Source organism: Cetorhinus maximus, chromosome 15, assembly GCF_964194155.1.
Source record: "Cetorhinus maximus chromosome 15, sCetMax3.hap1.1, whole genome shotgun sequence".
In the NCBI taxonomy this organism is placed as follows: domain Eukaryota; kingdom Metazoa; phylum Chordata; class Chondrichthyes; order Lamniformes; family Cetorhinidae; genus Cetorhinus; species Cetorhinus maximus.
Window position 1 is genome coordinate 42,265,845 of NC_135893.1, and position 25,809 is coordinate 42,291,653.

Sequence of the window (25,809 nt, forward strand, 5' to 3'; positions counted from 1 at the left end):
GATTGGCTGCCATGTTCCCTACATAACAACAGTGACTGCACTTTTAAAAAAGTACTTTACTGGCTGTAAAGGGCTTTTAAACGCCTGGTGATTGTGAAAAGTGCTATAGAAATGCAAATTTGCCTGTTCTTTATCCTTTTATTATTGCCCTGCATATTGTTCAACTGGGGCCACGATGTTTACATCAATGTATTCCAAGCTATTAACGAAACTGTTCCACAAAGTTGTGAGGCAGGACATGGCTTCTTCAGAACACTGCAAGAAATTCGACAAATGTTTCAATAACTTGTGGTAGGCTGATCATTGGGATGGCTGGTGCTTTGTGAGTTAATCCACTTTTTGTCCATACGTTTTATTTCACTGTTAGAAACAATGAATGCAGTTGGGCTTGAATTTGACATGTTTTTTCCCATCCTTGGCTGAAATTAAATAACAAATGCTTTTACAAATAATATTGGTGCCAACAATAACAAAAGTAATAAAACAGGGAACTGAAAGTTGGCATTAATGGAGTTCAGACAAAGGGCTTGGCATGGACATCAGCTGTCTTACATCACACTTCCCTCCCTCTCTCCCAGAAGCTCCATGTTAACCAAGGAAATTGAGAATTGTGCAAATCATTGAGGCTCCGTTAAAGTCTGCTCTGAGTCTGCTCCTTCATAAGTTTCAAGAAACAAAAAGGTAAGAATTTAACCTCTTAAATAAAATCCTGCAGAAAAAACTGTTGAAATATTAATGTATTTTATGGCATAAATAGTTTGACATGTATCATGATTGAAAACTTGGAAGAAACTTAACCCCTTCACCACTAGACAATTGTTAACTGGATCTCCTGTGAAACGGTGGCATGAAACATTAAAGTAACATTAGAGGGTTGTAGGGCAGAGAATATTTTATGGTTAATGTAAACTGCGGAATAAAGTGAAACTACTATTACAGACATTAATGTGGTGTTGTAGACTTTAGAGAGTTAAAATATAAAAGCTGTCACATCCAGGTACAATTTTAATAGACCTATATTCTGCAAAGGGCCAGAGAGCTGACTGCAAAGATATGGGATGGTGATCTTTTATTATTACTGTCATTGCACAAGCTTCTTGCTGAAATCTGTCCCGAGCACGTACATTGATTAAGATATGGTTCACATTGTTAAAAGACAACCTGAGGGAGTTGAACATGAAATAGCGCACGATAAAACAATTAGTGACTTTACTCCCTCTAGTGATTAATAATGATATTTCTGTGCTCATGACTAAGCAGTTATATTGTACTCCTCACTATTACCCGTCACCACACTGTTAGTCTGTACTTTGTGTTATTACCAGTCAAAACATTGTCAGACTGTACCCCTCACTATTACCTGTCAATACACAGGCAGACTGAACTCTGCACTGTTGCCTGTCAACACAGTCAGACTATAGTCCTCACTGTTACCTGTCAAGACAGTCAGACTGTACTCTTCACTGTTATATGTCAACACACTGTCAGACTGTACTTCTCACTGATAAATGTCAACATACTGACAGACAGTGCACCTCACTGTTACTTGTCAACACACTGTCACACTGCACTCATCACTGTTACCTGTCAACATACAGTCAGACTATACTTCTTATTATTACCTGTCAACACACTGTTAGACTGTAAGCTTCACTGATACCTATCAACATACAGTAAGACTGTACTTCTCACTGTTATTTGTCAACACACAATCAGACCATACTTCTCACTGATACCTATCAACACACAGTAAGACTCTACTCATCACTGTTACCTGTTAACTCACTGTCAGACTGTACTTCTCACTGATAAACATGAACACACTGACAGACAGTACACCTCACTGTTACCCATCAGCACATTGTCAGACTGTACTCATCACTGTTACTTGTCAACATATAGCCAGACTGTACTCCTCACTGTTACCTGTCAACACACTGACAAACTATACTTCTCACTGATGCCTATCAACACATAGTAAGATTGTACTTCTCACTGTTACCTGTTAACACATTATCAGAATGTATGCATCACTGTTACCTATCAACACACTGTGAGACTGTACTCATCACTGTTACCTGTTAACACACTGTCAGACAGTACTTCTCACTGATAAATATCAACACACTGTCATACTGTATTCCTCATTGTTACCTGTCAACAGACAGGCAGAATATACTCCTCACTGTTACCTATTAATACACAGATGCTATGCCTCATTGTTACCTGTCAACACACTATCAGACACTACGCTTCACTCGTACACATTAAAACATAGTAAGACTGTACTCCACACTGTTACCTGTCAACAGACAGTCAGACTGTACTCCACACTGTTACCCATCAACACATAGTCAATTAGTACTCCTCAGTGTTACATGTCAATACACAGACCAACTGTACCCCTCACCAATAATTGCCAATACACAGTCAATCCTTACTGTTGCCTCTCAAAACATACTGTACTCCTTACTGTTCCTGTCAGCACATATCTAGCTCTGCCCCTCACTCTTAGCTGTCAACAGATATTCAGTCTGTACCCCACGCTGTTAAGGGGTAACATACATTCAGGTTGCACTCCTCAATGCACCTGTCAACACAGGCTCCTCACTGATATCTGTTGATACTCAGTCAGACATTCTGCTCAGTGTTACTGTACTCCTTATTTGTCCCTGTCAGCACACTGTCCAACTCTACCCCTCACAGTTACTTTGTAGCACCCAGTCAGACAGTACTTCCTACTGTTATCTGTCAAAATGCAGCCAGACTGTACTCCTCACTGTTACTTGCCAACACACTGTCAGGCTGTACTTCTCACTGATACCTATCAACACACAGTAAGACTGTACTCCTCACTGTTGCCTGTCAACATACTGTCAGACTGTACTCCTCACTGTTAACTATCATCATACTGTCGGACTGTACTCATCACTGTTACCTGTTAACACACTGTCAGACTGTACTTCTCACTGATAAATGTCAACACAGTAAGGCTGTTCTCCTCACTATTATCTATCCATACATTGTCAAACTGTACTTTCACTGTTAGCTGTCAACACAGTCTCAGACTGTACTCCTCACTGATACCTATCAACACAGTAAGACTGTACTTCCCACTGATAACTATCAACACCTTGTTAGACTGTACTCCTCACTGTTACCTGTTAACATACTGTCACACTGTATTTCTCGGTGATAAATTTCAAGACACATTCAGACTGCAGTCCTCACTATTACCTATCCACACATCATCAAACTGTACACCTTACTGTTACCTGTCAATATACTGTCAGACTACAGTCCTCATTTAGCAACACACTGTGAGACTGAATGCCTCACTGTTACATGTTAACACAAAGTTAGACTGTATTTTTCACTGATACCTATAAAATCACAGTAAAACTGTACCCCTCATAATTACCTAACAATACAGTGTCAGATTGTATTCCTCACTGTTAAATGTCAACACATTGTCAGACTATAGTCCTCACTGTTACCTAGCAACAGACTGAGCGGAATCGTCCCAGATTTTCACTAAATGCTGTAGCGAACGGGTAAAACGACATTTTACCCCCGCGGCTGCAGTGGTGGATTTTCATGCTGTATCGTCCCAAATGCGCCGCAATAATTATTAATTCCCGGGAAACACACGTTTCCATGGCAGGCGGGCTCTCATTCGCCCGCCACACTATCACCTCGCCCCTTCATCTCGCCAGGCACCATATTTAAAGTACAGTCATGCTCACACCTCTCAGTGCTTCCAGCCTATGACTGGTGCAAAAAAGACAAGGCCCTGAAAGGCAAAAAGACTGCAGCTCCCAGGTTCAATGGCACATCCCTCGAGCATCTTTTAGAAACAGTGGAGCCTCACCATGATGTCCTCTAGCCCTGTTCTGGCCGTAGAATGGGCAGTAACATCACTAATCCAGCTTGGGAGGTGGCGGCAGCGGTGGTCAGCACCAATGCCCTGCAAAAGAGGACAGCCACCCAGTGCCACATTAAAATGAATGGTCTCCTCCAATCCACCAGGGTAAGTCACTCTCCTTATCACTCTCAACTCACATGCACAAACCCATCACACATCCACAGGGATCTGACTCACTGCCAGTTCAAGGAACATCATGATTCATTCTCTCACACACACCTTCATTGTCCTCATCCCATCCATGGGAGCACTCATCACCCACAAACCAGGCATCTGGCCTGGCAGGCATCCTGCTTACATTCTCTCCATCTCTATTCATGCTGGACATGCTGGCACACAACACGAGGGAGAGGTCACAGACCGATGGAGGAATGCCTGAAATCAAGGTCCTCACTGACTTTGAAAACAGAGCCATCCAGCTGGCTGGCAAGGATCTGGACCATTCCTGTGCTGACGGTGAGGTCGGCACTGCTCTACCAAATGAGGATCCAGCAGTACAACATCCATCAGACAACCATGCTCTGAGTGATGTGTCCTCTTTCACAGGCCACTGACATGCACTAATTATCTCTCTTTGCTTTCACAGTCACATCTGCCAAACAGCTGACAGAGTCCATGACCCAGGGCCTCCAGTCAAGCCCCAAAGAAACCTCTGAAGAGGAATCTGGAGGCACCCTCCCTGAAGTCCCATCACAGCGCACACCCACACCCTCCACCAGCGCAGAGACACACACCTCGGTGGGACCTAGCTTTAGAACAACCTCGGGATCACAATCTGGTGAACACATCACACTGTCTAATCCACAGTAGGCGCCACCATGGAGACCTTGGTCCAGGATATCGGTTCTGCACTGCTGCGCGGGCTCAACTCCATCGTTGACGCCATAGTTGACCTCCAACAGTGTATACGCGAGAGGGGTGCAGGGTAGCCCGACCTCACTCCAGCTACCCTTCTCCTGAAGCAGTCAGCCAGGGGCTCTTGGGCACCCATAGGGAGGAGGATCAGCAGGCGCACACTCCGGGCCCATCCACCCAGGTGACTCCGGGAGTGTCCTGCCCATCTGAATCCCCTCTTCCTGTGACTCCAGCAGCTCCAGCTGCACAGGCCGAGGGGGGTGCCACTGCCACACAGCAAGGCCCCGAAAGCAGGCCGGGGCCCTCCAGGTCTCGACCCTCCAGAGGATGCCCGCCAAAGTCATCACAAACAGTGCGTCACAGTCAGCAGCTGCCTCCACCTCTGCTGTGGATGTCTGGGGAGCACCAAGATGTAGCGGCAGGGTTAGGAAAGTTAAGAAGATGTAGTTGCACAGCCTGGGCACAGGTGTTAATCACTTGTACATAATGTTCACTATTGTAAATAAACTCCTAAGAATGCCTCCCTGCCTATGGCCCCTTGTTCTGATGAGCAGTGTTCTTGTTGCTCAGATGTGAAACCTTTCTGCACAAGATAAAAGCAGGTGTCTCAGTCCAGGGCCTCTTCCCTGTGCTCTGTGCAGCCTTCAGACCAAAGTGATGATCCAGCCTCACACTCCCTGGACATATTACTGACGCCTGTATCTCGACGGTACTTGTCATTGCTGTCAGAATATTGTGGGCAGGCATTACCGTGTTCCATCATTCTCTCTGTGTGCTCTCAGCACCTTTAAGGTGGGGCTGGCCCCCATCTCTTCAGCATCTGTGACCAGTGATGCTGTGCTCCTGAAGGGGGTCAGGTGCTGAAGGCAGACAAAGGATCAGGTACTTCTAAAGTTTCATGGCTGCGTCTCTATGTTGTGATCCTGATCACAGAGCACAAGTGAGCTGCCCTCAGCCAAACAGGAGTCAGACATTCTCAGAGACTATGTGAAGATCTATGGAGTGTCCTCACTGCATGTCGTCATCATCCTCCTGTGATCGAGCAACTATTAGTGCCTCCACTGCGTCTCCATAACAGGAGCATTCTCACAGGGGGTATTCACGCTGCCATAAGTCAGACTGGAGTCAAACATTTACAGGTGCAATCTGAGGATCTATGGGGTCTTCTCACTGCATGTCATCATCATCCTCCACAAATCTAGCAGCTATGAGGGCCTCCCAAGCACGCCTGCCTCATCTGACCAGTGCCTCATCCCCTCATCGCTGCCTTCGAGGACCCCCCCACCCTCATCCCCATCGGCATCTTCCTCATCAGAGGAGACCTCCAGTTCCTCTTCAGCGAGCTCCACTTCCTGTTGGAGCGCTAGGTTGTAAAGAGCGCAACAGGCAACGAAGATGCGTGATACCCTCTGCGGACTGTATTGCAGGGCTCCACCAGACCAGCCCAGGCACTGGAACCTCATTTTCAACATGCCAATGCTCCACTTGCTCCACCAAGTCATGAGTTGCAGCATGAGCCTCATTATACTGTCGCTCTGCTGCAGTCTGAGGCCGCCACACGGGTCTCATCAGCCACGTCCTCCATCAGTAGCCCTTGTCCCCGAGGAGCCAACCCTGCAGCCTCTGTGGTTCCTGGAATACGTCAGGGATCTGTGACCTACTGAGAATGTAGGAGTCATGCAGAGTCCCTGGAAACCATGCGCAGACCTGCCGGATGTGTTTGTGGTGGTTGCACACCAGCTGCACATTCAACAAATTTAATCTCTTGCGGTTGACAGAGTTGACCCTGTGTTGCGACGGAGATCTGAGCACCACGTGAGTGCAGTCAATGGCACCCTGCACTTGTGGGAAATTTGAGATCTGGGCAAATCCAATCGCTCTTGCATCCTGGCTCTCTTGGTTCCAGGCGAAATGCACCAAGTTGTGTGCCCTCGCGAAGATGGCATCTGTGACCTCATGGATGCATTTGTTGGTGGAGGCTTGTGATATCGCACAGAGATCACCTGTGGAGCCCTGAAAGGAGCCACTGGCATAGAAATTGTGCACCGTAGGCACTTTCACAGTCACTGGCAGTGGATGCCCTTCATGTCTCCGTGGTGCCAAATCCTGCTGATCTGATTGACCAGTTCCCTGGAAATGCGCAGTCTTCAGCGACACTGGTTCTTGGTCATCTGCAGGAATGAAAGGCGGCGTCTATAGACCCTGGGTCTAGCTGGGCGCTGACCAGCGATGGCTCGCTGTGGCTCTTCAGTGGCATGTGCGGAAGCCCCAGCCGCCCCTTCTTCCTGAGGGTGCTGCTCCTCCCTCTGTGCAGCCAGGAGCTCAGTCGCTCTCTCCTCCATCATCTTTGATCTCTGTACGAGGCATACAGCTAATTCACCAGGCTCCATGATCCTGATATATTCCTCCTGCAGGATGAAAGAGAAAGGCACGTGGGTTAGCATGGGTGTACTAAGAACCAGTCTTGGCTAAGTCTGAAGGCCCTTAATTTATCCCAGAGAGTGCTGGCCACCACTTTGATGACCAGAGTTTAGAGCGCTGCATGGCTGCCCAAAACCCCACCCACCTCCGCCCCACTCCACCTGACCGATTGGCAACAGCTTTGCCCACTGGACTGCATGCTGTGCTCTCAGCTCAGGCACAGGCATTCTCCTAACCCGCACTGCAAGGCTGCACTGTTAGCTTGAACCATGGGGGAGACTGGTCCAAACAGGGATGATGACATTGAAAGGAGCTGTGAGCGCCTCCACTGCTCCATGGCCAACTTTGGCGAGGAGAATGTATAACATGCCCGGTCATCCAATTGCTCTGCAGTCCACTAAAATGCTCATTAGTTTGCAATCTGTGCCCGTGGGGTGAAAAGCTCTGGGGCACGGCACTTTCATGCCCCTGCATTGCTTGAGTGGGCAGATAAGCTAAAGGCCCGACTCCAAGCATGTCAATGTGGCTGCACCTGAACTGTCTCAGCTGCAGAGGAATGGTCTCTTTGCACAGGTTTCCCTAATGAGTGGCCGTTTCCCTCACCCACCTCCCGCCCCCTCCACACCTGCTTGTGCGCTACCTTCAACCGCAGGACAGCCTTTGTACCCCCGAAAATGCGCCTCAACCTTGAAGTCCAACAAGCAACCCTGGCGCTCCACAACGTTACTGTGCACTCACCTCCGACCTCCCCTCAAAATGTAGACAGCTAAGTGCATGCCTTTTATATGCTGTCAATCAGACTGTCTGTTAGACCGTCAGTCAGACTGTCTGTCAGATTCTGAATCAGACTCTGTAAGTTTGGCTGTGAGACTGCCGAACTGTCTATCGGACCGGCTGTGAGACTGTCATTCTGTCAATCGGACTGGCTGTGAGACTGCCGAACTGTCTATCGGACCGGCTGTGAGACTGTCAGGCTGTCAATCAGAGTGGCTGTGAGGCTGTTGGGCTGTCAATCGGAGTGGCTGTGAGGCTGTCGAGCTGTCAATTGGACTGGCTGTGAGGCTGTCAATTGGACTGGCTGTGCGACAGTCAGGCTCTTAATCGGGCCGGCTGTGAGACTGTCAGACTGTCAATTGGTCTGACTGTGAGACTGCCGGGCCGTGAATTGGACTGGCTGTGAGACTGTCGGGCTGTCTATCGGGCTGTGAGACTATCAATCAGACTGGCTGTGAGGCTGTCAGTCGGACTGGCTGTGAGACTGTCAGGCTGTTAATCAGACTGACTGTGAGGCTGTCAGGCAGTCAATCAGACTGGCTGTGAGACTGTCAGTTGGACTGACTGTGAGACTGTCAGATTGTCAATCAAACTGGCTGTGCGACTGCCAGGCTCTCAATCGGACTAGCTGTGAGACTGTCGGGCTTTCAATTGGACTGGCTGTGAGACTGTCAGGCTGTCAATCGGACTGGCTGTGAGACTGTCGGGCTGTCAATTGGATTGGATGTGAGACTTTCAGACTGTCAATCTGACTGGTTGTGAAACTGTCGGGCTGTCAATTGGATTGGCTGTGAGACTGTCGGGCTGTCAATCGGACTGGCTGTGAGACTGTCGGGCTGTCAATCGGACTGGCTGTGAGGCCGATGGGCAGGAGACATGTTGGAAAATTTAAAACATGCCTATTATTAATATCAGTTGGGCTTCCTGGGAATCTGTACTTTTGGGTTTTCTGTCCAGCCCTCCACTACCTGCTTCAAATGCATGGATCCTTGAATTTCAGGACCCATGCCTATGGCCCTCAGTTTGGGAATCTCTGCCTAGAACTGACTTCAGTTAAATCTGCACCAAGAGCACAGTCACATACTAACCAGTAGATGGAGCAACATGCAGACAAATGAGGAAAAGAATTTCAGTTGTAAATTGCTGTCCTTTTATGCCAAGCAGCTGATAACAAAAGATTTAATCCTTTAAAATGAGACATTTTTATTCAATGAAATGCTGCCTGATGCCTTTTATTAAAATTGTGCAGTGTAAGTTTCTTTGAGCTACATTCAGATCTCCACCTTTTTTGGCCTGTTCTGTCTACACCTATTTCAGATTTTATAGACACACCATGGATGTCAATCATATTTCTCTGCTGCTACTCTTGTCGATGCTGAGTTCATTGATTCAAGGTTTCGAAACAAATTCTGGCATCCCTGGGGTACCAGGTTGTCACGGAATACCAGGAAAATCCGGCAAAGATGGCAGAGACGGCACGAAAGGAGCGAAAGGAGAACCAGGTAATCATGAAGAACCACAATAAATCACGTCCATGTAGTGTTCACATTATAGATTGAAACATTAAGTTGATTGTTCTAACATATACAACAGAATCTTATAACTTGTGCAGAGAGAACCAGGGAGATGGGCTTTTATACAGCAAGCTATTGAGGTTTCCAGTGGCTGAAGGAGACCATTTGGCCCTTTACATCTGTGCTAGCACTTTGTGAGTACAGCTGAAAATTAGTCCCACACCTCAATATTAGCTCTGTACCTTCCCATTTCCAATATTTATTGTTTTTTTTTCAGTTTAAAGTTTCAACATGCCCCAAATATCCTCAGACCCTAGGTAGAGTTCCAGAGTAAAGAGGGTTGTATGGGATTGGTAGGATTCATCAGGTTGGTGAAATCCTGAATTCTGGATCTTTGGCTATAGAGTTCACTCTGGGATTGGCATTAGGATGGGGACAGTCTGGGGGGATAACACCACTCATCAGAATCCTCACTGCTGCCACCTCCTTTGCTCAGGGTGATCTGAATCCAGGCAGGGTGTTGCCATCCAGGCCAACGGTATGGGTAGGCTCCACGGACGTGTCTAGGCCCAGCCTTGACCTGCGACCTGGGAAGTTGAAGGCTGCCGCAATGAAACCGCTCACTTATAAATGTACCAGCTTCTCATGTCACCAGCTGTTTCAGCTTGTTGCAGGCTTTCCCCAATTGACTTTTCAAGCTGCCTCATTCTCTGCCCTCATCCTCACTGCCCTCACCCTCACTGCCACACCCTCACATCTCGCCCGGCCTGAGAGATGTCTATGCTGACACTTGTATTTGCTAAGGTGATTAAATGACATTCCCCTGCCCTGTCTTCAGATACTGGTATCAAGATTTTTAAAAATTTTTTCATTCTTGGAATGTGAGTGACATTGGCAAGGTCAGCATTTATTGTTCATCCCTAACTGCCCTTGAGCAGGTGGTGGTGAGCTACATAGCTGAGTGGCTTGCTGGACCATTTCAGAGGGCAGTTAAGAGTCAACCACATTACTGTGGGTCTGGAGTCACATGTAGGCCAGACCAGGTAAGGACGACAGATTTCCTTCCCTAAAGGACATGAGTCCTTTAGTGAACCAGATGAGTTTTTACAGCAATTCAGTCGTTTCATGAGACCAGCTTTTTAATTCGACATTTATTAATTAATTGAATTTAAATTCCCCCAGTTGCCATGGTGGAATTTGAACTCATGGGCAGAACTTTCCCGATGGCATGCGGGGGGGCGGGCCCCACACGTCTGTGCATAAAATGACTCACGGTGATGTCAGGCGAGCGTCCCAACATCACTGCACGCCATCACGATATTTTGTTGGGCGGGCGCGCGATGATATCCACTGTGCGCCCGCCATTAATTAACGGGCTACTTAAGGCCCTTGACTCACCAATCAACGCTGATTTTTTGGCACTCGTGCGATCTTCGGGTCAGCGCACGGGCGCAACGGGCAGGCGGGTAGGACACATTTATATAAACCTCATCCACGGGCGGGATAAGAGGGCTCAGTGGGGTCGTGAGTGTGCTCTGTCAAGTATTGATTTTTCAAAATTACTGAAACTTGTCTGTGTGAGCTGCAATATTTCAAAACGCATATTAGCTGCTTTGTCTGGACTCTTAACCTTCAGGTCAGTGAGGAATCTTTTTTGGGCCTGCAGGTTTCAGGGAGCCTTCCTATAGCCTGGGAATGGGAGCTGAACTCTCTACTGGAGGCACCTCCTTTGAGGAGGAAGGGAGGGCTAGAAGGGGGAGGAGGCCAGGAGTGCACATTCAGCCTCCAGGGGAGCCACCTTTCGGACGACAGGCGCAGACACAAGGGGTGCAGGGCCAAGAGATAGTCAAAGGCGGAAGGGGCCGCAGAAGATGCCACTATCCTGCTGCCAGGGTATACAGACAGCAAAACAGCTACCTCAATATATCTGAGGTGCAGTGCCGAAGGAGGCTCCATCTCTCAAGGAAAACAGCCAGCAATATCTGTCAGATGATTGGGCCTGAGATCTCCGCGAATTGTGTGGGTGGACACCCCATGCCAGTGGTTCTAAAGGTCACAGCTATCCTCAACTTCTATGCCTCTGGCTCCTTCCAGAGGTCAGTGGGTGATTTTTGTGGTGTCTCCCAATCAGCTGTCCACATTTGTGTCAAGCAGATTACAGATGCTCTGTTCAGGCATGCATTGACCTTCATCCACTACCGCTGGGACGAGGCCAGCCAGACACAGCGAGCCAGAGGCTTCGCAGCCATTGCTGGCTTCCCCCACGTCCAGGGTGCAATAGACTGTACACATGTGGCCATCAAGGTGCCAGCAGGTGAGCCCGGTGCCTTTGTCAACAGGAAGGGATTCCACTCCATGAACGTGCAGATAGTGTGTGATCACAGGATGCTGATTCTACAAGTCTGTGCAAGGTACCCAGGCAGCTCCCATGACGCCCACATCCTCAGACGCTCCCAGGTGCCGAGGCTCTTCAGTGCTCCGGCTCAGCTGGATGGATAGCTACTGGGTGACAAGTTTATCCCCTCAGATGGTGGCTCATGACACCTCTCTGCCATCCAACATCAGAAGCTGAGCAGCGGTACAAGAGGAGCCTCCACAAGGGCTGTGGTAGAGAGAACCATCGTTCTTCTCAAGATGCGCTTTCGATGCCTGGACCGCTCAGGAGGCGCACTCCAGTACCCCCCACGATCGTGTGTTGCTGATAGTGGTTGCATGCTGCGCTCTCCACAATCTTGCGCTGGAAAGGGGGGACACTGTAGATGATGAAGACATCGACACAGTGGCTGCGGCTGCACACCATGAGTCCAGCAGTGAGCTGGAGGATGAGCAGGAAATGCTGAGGGGGTAGACACTGACCCGGACACACTCCAGGGTGGCAGGGACACCTGGGAGGCTTTAACCCAACAAACCTTCAGCGAGCACAACACAGATGGACCTCCAGGGCAAGCCTGTGCTGTAGGCTCCATGCTCGATACCTAAGTGCCAAATTTTCCAGGTTAGGAACAGTAACTAAGGGCCTTGTTAATAAAGCTGAATGTCCCACAAAGCACTCCCAACATTTTTGGAAACCATACACATGCAGAAAAAAAGAGGCACCCTCAGCCATTGTCAAACGTCTGAATTTAATATCACAGGCAAAGAAACTTAATGAAATGAAATGGCAAGGGTGTTCAAAATCAAAGGAAATTATAAAGACCTCATCTCGGGCCAATACAAAAGCACCAGTGATAAATCTGTGGTGTGCCTAAGGTGCCTAATGTGTACGTGTCCGGGTGCTATGTCTAGGTGCTGCCCCATCGCTGGGAGTGGTATCTGAGTCAGCCTGCTCACTCTGCTGTCCTGTTGGCCTCGATGACCTTGGCGGTCGTCCTCTGGCCCATGGAGCCTGTACTGGCCCCGCCTGGGAGGGATCTGCCAGTTCCACAGCTGGCATGTCCCCAGCTGTCGCAGCCTTATCAGATGCTATGGTCACTGGGAGAGGGACAGAGGAGCTGCCGCCCTCATCCGGACCGCCCTGAGAGGTGCCCACAGAGATGACAGGCAGCTGCTGCACTGACGTGATGTCGCTTCGGACCTCCCTGCTCAGCACGGATGGATGGGCACCGATCAGGAAAACTTAGTGCCCAGACCATCTCCCACACTGGCAGTGACCAGCTGAGGTCAACGCCAATGTGAGGGCTTGCAGGTCCGAGCGCATCCCCAGGAAGATCTGGCGGGTCTCCTGGATGAGCCTGTCCACGAGAGTCGCCACTCTCTCCATGGAGGACGCTTGGCGCTCAGACATGTGGCTCATTGCTTCGGTGAGCGTCGGCGTAGACTCCTCCCCCATGGAGACCAAACCAAGCACAGCCTCACGTATCACTCCCAGATGCTCCCGCACACCCGGCCATGTTTCCTGCAGCTGCTGCGTCACGGACGACTCCAGAGGCACATCATCAGGCACCGACTGAGCTCCTCCGACTGCTGGCACCATGGGCACTCTCTGTCTCTGCCAGCTCCTCCAGCGACTGTGAAGTGCCCTCACCACTGTGCCCCAGGACACTAGCCGATGTTTGAGTTCCCACCGAGGTGCTAGTATCTGCGCTGATGCCTGCCTGGCAGAGATAGTGTGACACTGGTGAGGCTTCAGGCCCCTTGAGAGGGAGCCTCTGCTGCTCCTCCTCCCGGCCCTGCTCCGATGATGCTGAAAGGAAGAACAAGGACAGTGGATCAGTTAGCGTGGAGACAATGTCAATGTGTATCCCTGTCCCCCAGATCATTATCCTTCCATAAGCAATGGTCAAGCCATGTTGCAAAATTAAATCACTTAACATTCAGCACTGCCATGGCTGTTGGGAGAACAATGCTGACCTTACTGCTGGGCATAAATACCTGGCCGTGGCACCCCAGCCTCACCGACACCAATGGACCTGGGCATATGGCGCCTCTCCAAATCCAGGGCCTCCTGCTCGAACCGGTTAAGAATGGCGATCTGCACCTGGCCGCCGCCAGTCCTCACCCGCTCTGCCGTGTAATGAGCATTCTTCTCCTGAAAATGAGAGATGAGCATTGATTAATGAAAATTGCACATGGATTCACTTCACGGATGGCCCACCCCAACCAGAGTGGGACATATCAGGGCCCCAGTGCCTCCTCACCCCGCGGCTGCCGAACACTCACACAAAGATGCTAGGCCTGTTCCCCACCCACCCCCGCCCCCTTGGACACATGCTGCCTACATCACATTAGACACCACGCGGTATATCCTCCCATAGCAAGGAGGCACAAGCATGTGGAGCGCAGAGGGCAGCAGGTGGTTTGTTGCCACGCCACCTTGAAGCTCCCCTCTCAGCATCTCATCACCTTGACTAGGACATGTCCTGCAGTTCAAACACAGCACCTAGGTGCAGCTCCTCCAGGTTGCCCCCAAACCAGTCATGTGGGACTCAGTGTAACACATGCTGCGGGGACAAAACACATCTCTTCATCACCCTCTCAGGTTGACCTCAGCATGGGCAGTATCTGCTGGCCCACCCAGCGAAGGACACATGCTGTCAATGATTCAATGTAGTCACTACACTCAGACTTGTGGGGGTTGGGCAGCAAGGGGGTAAGCCGACCTGTGGTTTAAATGCCCAATGCCAACATGATACTCACCCTGCCAGAGCGCAACAAGTCATTGAAGCGCTTGCAGCACTGGATCCAGGGGCACCGCACCACATCGCGGGAGCTCACCACCTCCGCAACCTCCTCCCAGGCACGTTTTGTCATGTGGGGGGGCCTCCTCCTCCTGTCCTGGGGAACCATCACCTCCCGCCATGCTGCCATCTCCTCGAAGAGGGCAGCAAGGCCGTCATCCGAAAAACAAGGGCACACTGGCCCCCCACTCTACCCTCCGGCCTGGCCTGCCCCGATGGCCTACCCTCCGGCCTGGCCTGCCCCGATGGCCTACCCTCCGGCCTGGCCTGCCCTGATGGCCTACCCTCTGGCCTGGCCTGCCCCGATGGCCTACCCTCCGGCCTGGCCTGCCCCGATGGCCTACCCTCCGGCCTGGCCTGCCCCGATGGCCTACCCTCCGGCCTGGCCTGCCCCGATGGCCTACCCTCCGGCCTGGCCTGCCCTGATGGCCTTCTCTCCGGAGTTTGCAGTAACTTCACTGCCTCTCTGCAGAGCCCTTCTCCCAGCCATTGCGAGCAGCCTTTCCGAGGCTGCCAGGCCTTCCTTTATACAAGCCACCAGGTCGCCATTGGACCAGGCGGCCTGAGCGCGCCCGCCGCCGCCGCCCGCCCACTCCCGCTATGCACAGGAGTCGTGAAGTACGCTGGGCGGGCCTTAATTGGCCTGCCCGCGTAAAATGGCAGCACGGACCCGATCGCGAACGGCTGCTCCCACTCCGCCCCCTCCCACCAACCAGAAAATTCAGCCCCATGTCTCTGAAGTATTTGTGCATGGACTACGAGTCTAGTATGGGGGAAGCGGTGGGGTAGTGGTATTGTCACTGGGCTGGTAAGCCAGAGACACAGGATAATGCACCAGGAACCTGGGTTCGAATCCCACCATTTGATTTCAATTTGAATTCAATAAAAATCTGGGATTAAAAGTCTAATGATGACCCCAAAACCATTGTCGATTGTTGTAAAAACCCATCTGTTTCACTAGTGACCTTTAGGGAAGGAAAGCTATCTGATCTGACCTACATGTGATTCCAAATCCACTGAAAATGCCCTCTGAAATGGCCTAGCAAGGCACTCAAACTGCTAAAAAGCCAATAAAAAGGAATGAAACTGGACAAACCACCCAGCAACAACCTAGGCACCAGAAACGACAACGGCAATCGCAGCCCTGTCGACCCTGCAAAGTCCTCATTACTAACACCTGGGGCTTGTGCCAAAAACTGGGAGAGCTGTCTCACAGACTCATCAAGCAACAGCCTGACATAGTCGTCCTCACTGAATCATACCTTACAGATAATGCTCCAGACCCCACCACCATCACCATCCCTGGATATGTCCTGTCCCATGGGCAGGACAGACCCAGCAGAGGGGGCAGCACAATGAGATACAGTCAAGAGGGAGTTGCCCTCGGAATCCTCAACATTGACTCTGGACCCCATGAAGTCTCATGGCATCAGGTCAAAGATAGGTAAGGAAACTTCCTGCAAATACCACGTACTGCCCTCCCTCAGCTGATGAGTCAGTGCTCCTCCATGTTGAACACCATTTGGAGGGCACAGAATATACTCTGGGTGGGGGATTTCAATGTCCATCACCAAGAGTGGCTCGGTAGCACTACTGCTGGCTGAGTTCTAAAGGACATAACTACTAGACTGGATCTGTGGCAGGTGGTAAGGGAACCAACAAGAGGGAAAAAGCTGCTCTATCTCATCCTCACCAACCTGCCTGCCCCAGATGTATCTGTCCATGACAATATCGATAGGAGAGACTGAAGCACAGTCTGTGTGGAGACGAAGTCCCACCTTCACATTGAGGATACCCACCATCATACTGTGTGGCACTACCACTGTGCTAAATGGTTTCAAACAGATCTGGCAACTCAAGACTGGGCAACCATGAGGCACTCTGGGCCATCAGCAGCAGAAGAACTGGACTCAATCACAATTTGTAACCTAATGGCCCAGCATAACCCCCACTCTACCATTACCTTCAAGTCAGGGGATCAACCCTGGTTCAATGAAGAGTGCAGGAAGGCATTCCAGGAGCAGCACCAGGCAGAACTAAAAATGAGGTGTCAACCTGGTGAAACTACAACACAGGACTACTTGCATAAGGAGCAGGTGATAGACAGAGCTAAGCGATCACACAACCAATGGATCTAAGCTCTGCAGTCCTGCCACATTCAGTCATGAATGGTGGTGGGCAATTAAACAACTCATTTGAGGAGCAGTCTCCTCAAATATCCTCATCCTCAATGATGGAGGAACCCAGTATGTCAGTGCAAAAGATAAGGCTGAAGCATTCGCAACAATCTTCAGCCAGAAGTGCCAAGTGGATAATCCATCTCAGCCTCCTCCAGAGGTCCCCAGCATCCAGCTAATTCGATTGACTCCACGTGATATCAAGAAACAGCTGAAGGCACTGGATAGTGCAAAAGTTATGGGACCTGACAATATTCCGGCAATAGTACCGAATAGTTGTGCTCCCTAACTTGCCGCAGCCCTAGTCAAACTGTTCCAGTACAACTACAACACTGGCATCCGCCCGGCCATGTAGAAAATTGCCCAGGTATGCCCTGTACACAAAAAGCAGGACAAATCCAACCCGGCCAATTATCGCCCCATCAGTCTACTCTAGATCATCAATAAAATAATGGAAGTGGTCATCAACAGTGCTATCAAATGGCACTTGCTTAGCAATAACCTGCTAACTGACACTCATTTTAGGTTCCACCAGGGCCACTCAGCTTCTGACCTCATTACAGCTTTGGTTCAAACATGAACAAAAGAGCTGAACTCCCGAGGTGAGGGAAGAGTAACTGCCCTTGACATCAAGGCCATATTTGACCAAGTGTGGCATCAAGAAACCCTAGAAAAACTGGAGTCAATGGGAATCAGGGGAAAACTCTCCACTGGTTGGAGTCATACCTAGCACAAAGGAAGATGGTTGTGGCTGTTGGGGGTCTGTCATCTCAGCTCCAGGACATCACTGCAGGAGTTCCTCAGGGTAGTGTCTTCGGCCCAACCATCTTCAGCTGCTTCATCAATGACCTTCCTTCCATCATAAGGTCAGAAATGGGGATGTTCGCTGATGATCGCACAATGTTCAGCACCATTCGCGACTCCTCAGATACTGAAGTAGCCCATGTCCAAATGCAGCGCGAACTGGACAATATCCAGGCTTGGGCAGTTCGTATCTACATGCAGCAAGGCCTGGACAACGTTCAGGTTTGGGCTGATGAGGTAAATAATACTTACACCACACTAGTGCCAGGCAATGACCATCTCCAACAAAGGAGAATTCCTTTGATGTTCAATGGCATTACCACCGCTGAATCCCAAATATCAACATCCCGGGGGTTGCCATTGACCAGAAACTGAACTGGACTAAAAATACCGTGGTTACAAGAGCAGGTCAGAGGCTAGGAATTATGCAATCAATAACTCACCTCCTGACTCCCCAAAGCCTGTTCACCATCTAAAAGGCACAAGTCAGGAGTGTGATGGAACACTCCCCACTTGTCTGGATAAGTGCAGCTCCCAGAACACTCAAGAAGCTTGACACCATCCAGGACAAAGCTGCCTGGTTGATTGACACCCCATCCACAAACATTCACTCTCTCCATGCACAGTAGCAGCAGTGTGTACCATCTACAAAACGCACTGCAGGAATTCAGCAAGGCTCCTTAGACAGCACCTTCCAAACTTGCGATCACTGCCATCTTGAAGGACAATGGCAGCAGATAGATGGGAACACCAGCACCTGGAAGTTCCCCTCCAAGCAACTCGCCATCCTGACTTGGAAATATATCGCCGTTCCTTCACTGTCGCAGGGTCAAAATCCTGGAACTCCCTTCTTAACAGCAATTTGGGTATATCTACATCACATGGACTGCAGCGGTTCAAAAAGGCTGCTCACCACCACCTTCTCAAGGGCAATTTGAATGGGCAATAAATGCTGGCCCAGCCAGTGATGCCCACATCCCATGAATGAACAAAAAAGAATTACCAGTGTGCTCCTGCCCACACACCTCTCCCCCCAGCGCACCATGGCCTGGAAGATTATCATTAATAACCAAACTGATCCACTCATATTCCTTGCTTTTGAGATTGTGAGCTTCTGTCCTGGTGGATTGTGACCTGCTGTCTTTATCCAGTATGACCTACATGTGATTCCAGGTCCACATCAATGTAGTTGAATCTTAATTTTCCACTAAATTAGCCTAGCAAACTAGTCAGTTAAGAATGATAGGCAATAAATGCAAGCCTTGCCAAAGATATCCACATCCCACCAATTATAAAATAACCTCAACAGGGGTAGGAACACAGGTCATTGCCAGATATTGAATCTGCTGCCATTCTGGTGGTGGAACAACATGGAGAAATTTTGCTCACCCAGTCTCTGCCACATTTATACCATCACTCATTCCAAACTGTAACAAGCCGCTGTTTAATGGAACCTCTCTCCTTACACACAATCTCAATGCTGTAATTCAAAGAACAACAAAGAACAAAGAAAAGTACAGCACAGGAACAGGCCCTTCAGCCCTCCAAGCCTGCGCCGATCATATTGCCCATCAACTAAAACATTTTGCACTTCCAGGGTCCCTATCCCTCTATTCCCATCCTATTCATGTATTTATCAAGCTGCCTCTTAAACACCACTATCGTACCTGCTTTCACCACCTCCTCTGGCAGCAAATTCCAGACACTCACTACCCTCTGCGTAAAAAACTTGCCCCGCACATCTCCTCTATAGTTTTCTCCTCTCACCTTAAATCTATGTCCCCTAGTAATTGACTCTTCCACCCTGGGAAAAAGCTTCTGACTATCTACTCTGTCCATGCCACTCATAATTTTGTAAACTTCTATCAAGTCGCCCCTCAATCTCCGTTGCTCTAGTGAGAACAATCCGAGTTTCTCCAACCTCTCCTCATAGCTAATAACCTCCAGACCAGGCAGCATCCTGGTAAACCTCCTCTGCACCCTCTCCAACGCCTCCATATCCTTCTGGTAATGTGGCGACCAGAATTGCACGCAATATTCCAAGTGTGGCCTAACCAAGGTTTTATACAGCTGCAGCATGACTTCCCAGCTTTTATACTCAATACCCCTGCCAATGAAAGCAAGCATGCCATATGCCTTCCTGACTACCTTATCCACCTGCGTTGCCACTTTCAGTGACCTGTGGACCTGTACACCCAGATCCCTCTGCCCGTCAATGCACTTAAGGGTTCTGCCATTTACTGTATAATTCCTGCCTGTATTAGACCTTCCAAAATGCATTACCTCGCATTTGTCCGGATTAAATTCCACCTGCCATATCTCCGCCCAAGTCTCCAACCGATCTATATCCCGTTGTATCCTTCGACAATCCTCTTCACTATCTGCAACTCCTCCAACCTTAGTGTCGTCTGCAAATTTACTAATTAGCCCAGTTACATTTTCCTCCAAATCATTTATATATACTACAAACAGCAAAGGTCCCAGCACTGATCCCTGCGGAACACCACTAGTCACAGCTCTCCATTCAGAAAAGCACCCTTTCACTGCTACCCTCTGTCTTCTATGATCAAGCCAATTCTGTTTCCATCTTGCCAGCTCACCTCTGATCCCATGCGACTTTACCTTCTGTACCAGCCTGCCATGAGGGACCTTGTCAAAGGCCTTACTGAAATCCATGTATATAACATCCACTGCCCTTCCATCGTCGATCATCTTTGTCACTTCCTCGAAAAACTCGATCAAGTCAGTGAGACACGACCTCCCCTTCACAAAACTATGCTGCCTCTCACTAATACGCCCATTTGCTTCCAAATGGTAGTAAATCCTGTCACGAAGAATCTTCTCCAATTCCTCGGTACCCTAATCCCAACATTGCTGTTGACGATTCCCTGGGAATAAACATTACAAACACCTATCAGATAATTCTACTTCTATAAGTATATAGTCAAGTGTATAGGTACACATTAAAAATATTCCTACAATTCTATAATGTCTATCAAATTAACATAATGACCTAACCACAACCATGAAGCTCACAATCTCAAAAGTTTACAAGTTGCAGCAATGTCTCACAATAACCAGTGAGGATTACAAGAATAGAGATTGAACTGTTTAAAAGTGGGATCCCTGGAAAGGTGAGTTAGTTCAGGAGCCAGTAAGCTCACCAGCTTCCTCTCTGCCAGCTGGTTGGCAGGTCTCTGTGTATTTGTTGACAGGTATTTCTATAATAAACACATGAGCCTGAATTTTCCGGTCTGACAGGAATGTTGCTAGTCCTGAAGGTGTGCCCCTGAACCCCAGACAAATTCTTGGCTCTGAATCATTTGCATTGTTTTAAAAAAGCTCACACTTTCCAATTCTATCCCCTCTTTCCCTTTCCTTCCTGTCTCAGCTTTTCCCATATTTTACATGGGGTCACCATAAGGCTGGTTGATCATCTCTAACGAGATCATTTTTTTTGGATTTGTTGGGTGGTATTACAGCCAGCTGCCCTTCCTACCACTAACCCTCCCAGTTTATCCAGGTTGGTGACTGGCAGTGAAACACACTGGCTTGCCTGTGCCACTTTGATTTAAATAACAGTTCATCATATTGCAGAAGGATCTCAAAGTTTGTCACGCGATGAGTTTGTTTTTTTATTCAGAGTTAATATTTATGCTTTTTGACAGGGGTCCCTGGCTTATTTCTCTCTCGGGGTGAAGATGGTGAGAAGGGTGATCCAGGATTCACAGGCCCAACTGGAAAAAGAGGGCGCAGGGGGCCCCCAGGGGAAATAGGAGATCCAGGCAACCCTGGAGTCAAAGGTGAAAAGGGGCCATCAGGAGACCACAAGAGCACGTTGAAATCTGCTTTTTCTGCAAAGAGAGGGGGGCACCAGTACCCACCACGGGACACCCCGATCAGGTTTAGTAAAATCATATCCAATGACCAAAACCACTATGACAGCAATACAGGTGTGTTTACCTGTAACATCACTGGCTTTTATTACTTTGTATACCATGCAACATCAGATAATAACTTATGCATCAACCTCAACGTGAATGAAATAAAGAAAGCTGGCTTCTGCAATCATGGCACTTTTGATCAGGTCAGTTCTGGAGGGATTGCGCTCCACTTGCAGGTAAATGATAAGATTTGGCTCGAACCAACAGATTACAATGCCATGATGGGGAAAGAAGATCATGACAGTGTCTTCAGTGGATTTCTTCTCTTTCCAGATTAAGAATTCAAAGAACAAAGTTTTTGACTGAATGTTCTACTGAAAATTATTTTTTAAAAGTCCTTATTATGAGTCTAACATTTGCCTATTAAAACTGAGACTAATAATATCAGCTTCCTTCTCACATTCATGATACATATTATCTGTTGCCAATTTATGAGTTGTCACCTGTTTGAATGCTCACAAGTAATAAAGCCAGTGCTGGAATGATTTCATCTTTCTCTCATTGAGGAACTGTATCCCTGGCCAATATGACTGTTGAGTTTAGTGCTGAAAGATAGCAGGAACAATTGGGTTTTCTAACTGTCTAACAATTGGCCTGTTCCCAGACCTGGGTCCCACTGAGATGGCTACTTGTTGGTATTGCTTTCATTCTGTTAGCTTAGCCTGGAAGCTATATAAACCCACCCATTTCATAAACACTGATTACCCATGAGACACTGTAATCTCTGATTTATAAATTCTTTGTTAGACAGTCAGAAAACCCAATTGCTTCTGCTATCTTTCAGCACTAAATTTGACAGTCATATTCACAAAACACCCTGTCATTCACACATTGATCAATGAATGTAAGCTGCCTCCTCAGAATGACACACCATTAGCTCAGGCTGGACTCTGTCAGAGGCAGCTTTATTACAAATCTTATATTCTTAGTCAATTCTAAAACGTCGTTCAATGAATGTACTAACTTCAACATACAAATATTGGGACATATTGTAAGATGTATAAATTGATGAGCTGTTAACTAATACTGACTTAGAAAACTCAGCAGAGGCTCCAAGGAATCTGTAAACTGGCCTGAAAAATCTGGTCTCCACATTGAGGAGTTTTCCCTGGGTTTACAGTGATTCTCACTCTGTTACATAGGATAGAATAGAATCACACGGCATACAAAGAGGCCACTCTGCCCATTGTGTCAGTGCTGGCTGGAAAACACCCAGCCTAATCCCACTTTCCAGCATTTGGCCTGTAGCCCGAATTTCTCACATATTGTGAAAAACAGAAGAAGAATAGTTAATTGTTGACTGTTGTATTTCCAATGCTTATAACCATCACCTGCAGTTAAAATGTACATGGACTTGCAAACAAATTATTAGAAAAAATATTCAATAAATGTGTTTCACATTGTGTCTTTTCTTCATTGTCAGATAATTCTGTTTCTGGCTGATAGGAACTTCGTTACACCAAATTAAAGTAAAATTAAGTCATGAAAGTAGCCCAAAGTACCTTCAGACTGACATCCACATGGGACTAACTGGATTCTTAAAATGTGGAACAGTAGTGATATGAGAATTATATGTCAATTATATTCCAATGATATGTGAGTGATCCAAGGTTAACTGGAGCCTGATCATGTGTCAAAAGATCAACATTAGTTTCATACTCTCAGGCCTCATTTTATCTTTTCTGAAATAAGTGTTCAATAATTAGTAAATATATCAGAATAATAATTTCTCACACTATAGTCTGGAGTAAGTAGTGGGGAGTCCAGTTCCACAGAGTACTGACTCTACGAAGAACCAAACTTGGGAATTTTCGGAGAGCTAATTTCGTAGAGCGAGGGAGGAGGTGCTATTCTGCAACTTTAAAATAAACAAGGAATGGTCTGAGAAAGGGATCGGGAACTTTCTCCTCCTGAAATCTTGTGGCTATCAGTACGGCACGGGCACATTTTCCATGTCGTGCTTCTTCATTGGCATCCTCATGTGAAAGCCGGCCTTCATCTCACTCATCAAGTACCTGCCCTTCCTGCTCTTCATCGTCCAAGGAGCCCTCAGCCTCATCCATGTCTCCCTCTGGCAAGAGATACCCCCTTTGAAGTGTCAGGCTGTGAAGGGTGCAAAAGGCCATGATGTTGCGGGACACCCTCTGTGGAGAGTACTGCAGAGCCTCACCTGAGCGGTCCAAACGTCGGAAACACATCTTCGGGATGCCAATGATCTGCTCGATAATGGGCCGTGTTGATCAGTGTGCTGCATTGTATCTCTCCTCCAACGCACTCTGAGGACGATACATGGGTGTCATGAGCCAACGTTTGAGCGGATCCCCCTTATCTCCAGCAGCCAGCCCTGTAATCGCTGAGGCCCTTCAAATATTGTGAGGTACCTGGGAATGACTCAGGATGTATGAGTCATGGGAACTCCCAGGGTGCCTGGCACAAACATGCATGATGTGCTTCTGATGATCACACACCAGTTGAACATTCAGGGAGTGAAACCCTTTCAGGAGCTGTTGCCATGGAGCTCTCAAAGCCACATGTGTGCATTCGATTGCACCCTGTACCCTAGGGAAGCCTGAGATAGCTGCAGACTCCAGAAATCTAGCAGCCTGGCTAACTTCATCCAGTGTGAACTTCACATAATGATGAGCTTTACTGTAGAGGGCATCTGTCACCTCCTTGATATATTTATGTGCTGAGGACTGTGAACCCTGTGGATCCCTGGAATGATCCACAGGCAAAAAAATTGAGTGCAGTGGTGACCCTCAGGGGCACTGGCAGGGGATATCCTTCCAGTCCATGGGACCTTAGATCCTCCCGAGAATGTGGCAGAATGATCCACCACATCTCTTGACAAGCGTAGACATGTGCGGCATTGTTTTTCGCTGATCTCCAGATAGGAAAGTCTTCTTCGGTAGACCCTTGATCATGCGAGTCACCTTCGTTAGATGGATCTAACCTCCTCATTCCCTGAGTCTTTCTGGGGTTCCCCTGGACCATGGACCTCAGGCGGGGCCTCCTCTCAAAGCTGGGCTAGGCAGCACCGGGCTCTTCCTCTCTTCCTCAATCGGATCATTGCCATCAAGAAGGCAGCACTGAGTACAGACTCCATTATCAATCCTTCTTCTTCCTGTGGATTGATAGATGTAACAGATTAATGAATACTGAGTAAATATAGTAGATCCTCACTCGCACGCAGAAAGCCACTGCCATGTCCTGGAGCTGCGTCTGCGCTACTAGCTTTTGAAGGGTTCGCAAAATTCCCACATTTTTCATATCATCAATAAGGATATGGCTTTTGGATTTTTAAACTGCTGAGTTAAGTGTAAAACCCTGCAGACAGGAGGCTGGGCCCATGAAGGCCTGGGGCTGCACATGCCCGGGCTTATTGAGTACAGTGTGGATTGTTTTGCCTGAAACCAGGCAACGAGAGGAGACAGAATACGTATTCTTCCCTTTAATACAATCAACCCAGAGAAAGACTTCACCTCACACGAAACTGAAGCCCATCAAAATCTTGCATAAATAATCAAAGGCACAATCAATTCAATTATGTGAACCCATCAATACTCCACACATACAATGGCTTTCAGTTCAAAACTAGTTACTAGGCAGGAAGACAATGATAAACATCATGTGAGCCCATTAAAAACAACGAGACAACAATCACCTAAGGAAGCCCACCAAAGTCAAACAAAGAACTAACCTTGATAAAAACAAAAATAAAAATACCTGGAAAAACTCAGCAGGCCTGACAGCATCTGCGGAGAGGAATACAGTTAATGTTTCGAGTCCGTATGACTCTTCAACAGAACTATAACTTCTAAAGAACTAACCTTGATTTGAATTCCGATAAGAAATTCGAAAGACAGTATAACGGGCCAGTCTGTTACAAGAGAGAGGGAGAGAAACCAGCTAGCAGAAGGGTTGCAGTTTTGAAAGCTGACAGAGAGGGAAACCAGCTAGCAGGCAGTGAGCAGTTGGGAGCGGTTGAAACAGAGTTTAAGCAAGAAGATCTGGAGGTTTGCAGGCCTGCAGGTAACATCACGGCGAAGGGCACGGGGTGGCAGGCTCAACCGAAGACAACAAGGCCACAACCACAGCCGTCCATGAAAATCGTCCACCCACAACCGCGCCCTCCATCCAACTGAAGAACTTTCGCAGATTCCACAGACCAGGACCGCATGGGGGTGACAGGCCCCAGAGGACACAAAGAGCGTATCC

The 25,809-nt window shown here is 48.3% G+C and overlaps 1 protein-coding gene across 1 annotated transcript; it reads left to right on the forward strand.

Moving 5' to 3' along the window:
• Positions 1-535: 535 nt before the first annotated feature.
• Positions 536-21,917, forward strand: LOC144690621 (complement C1q subcomponent subunit C-like). Its single transcript, XM_078558304.1, has 3 exons — positions 536-681; positions 9,293-9,477; positions 21,316-21,917. Exons 2-3 carry the CDS (start codon positions 9,309-9,311, stop codon positions 21,867-21,869), a joined length of 723 nt encoding a protein of 240 aa, XP_078414430.1. The 5' UTR covers positions 536-681; positions 9,293-9,308; the 3' UTR covers positions 21,870-21,917.
• The last annotated feature ends 3,892 nt before the right edge of the window (positions 21,918-25,809 follow it).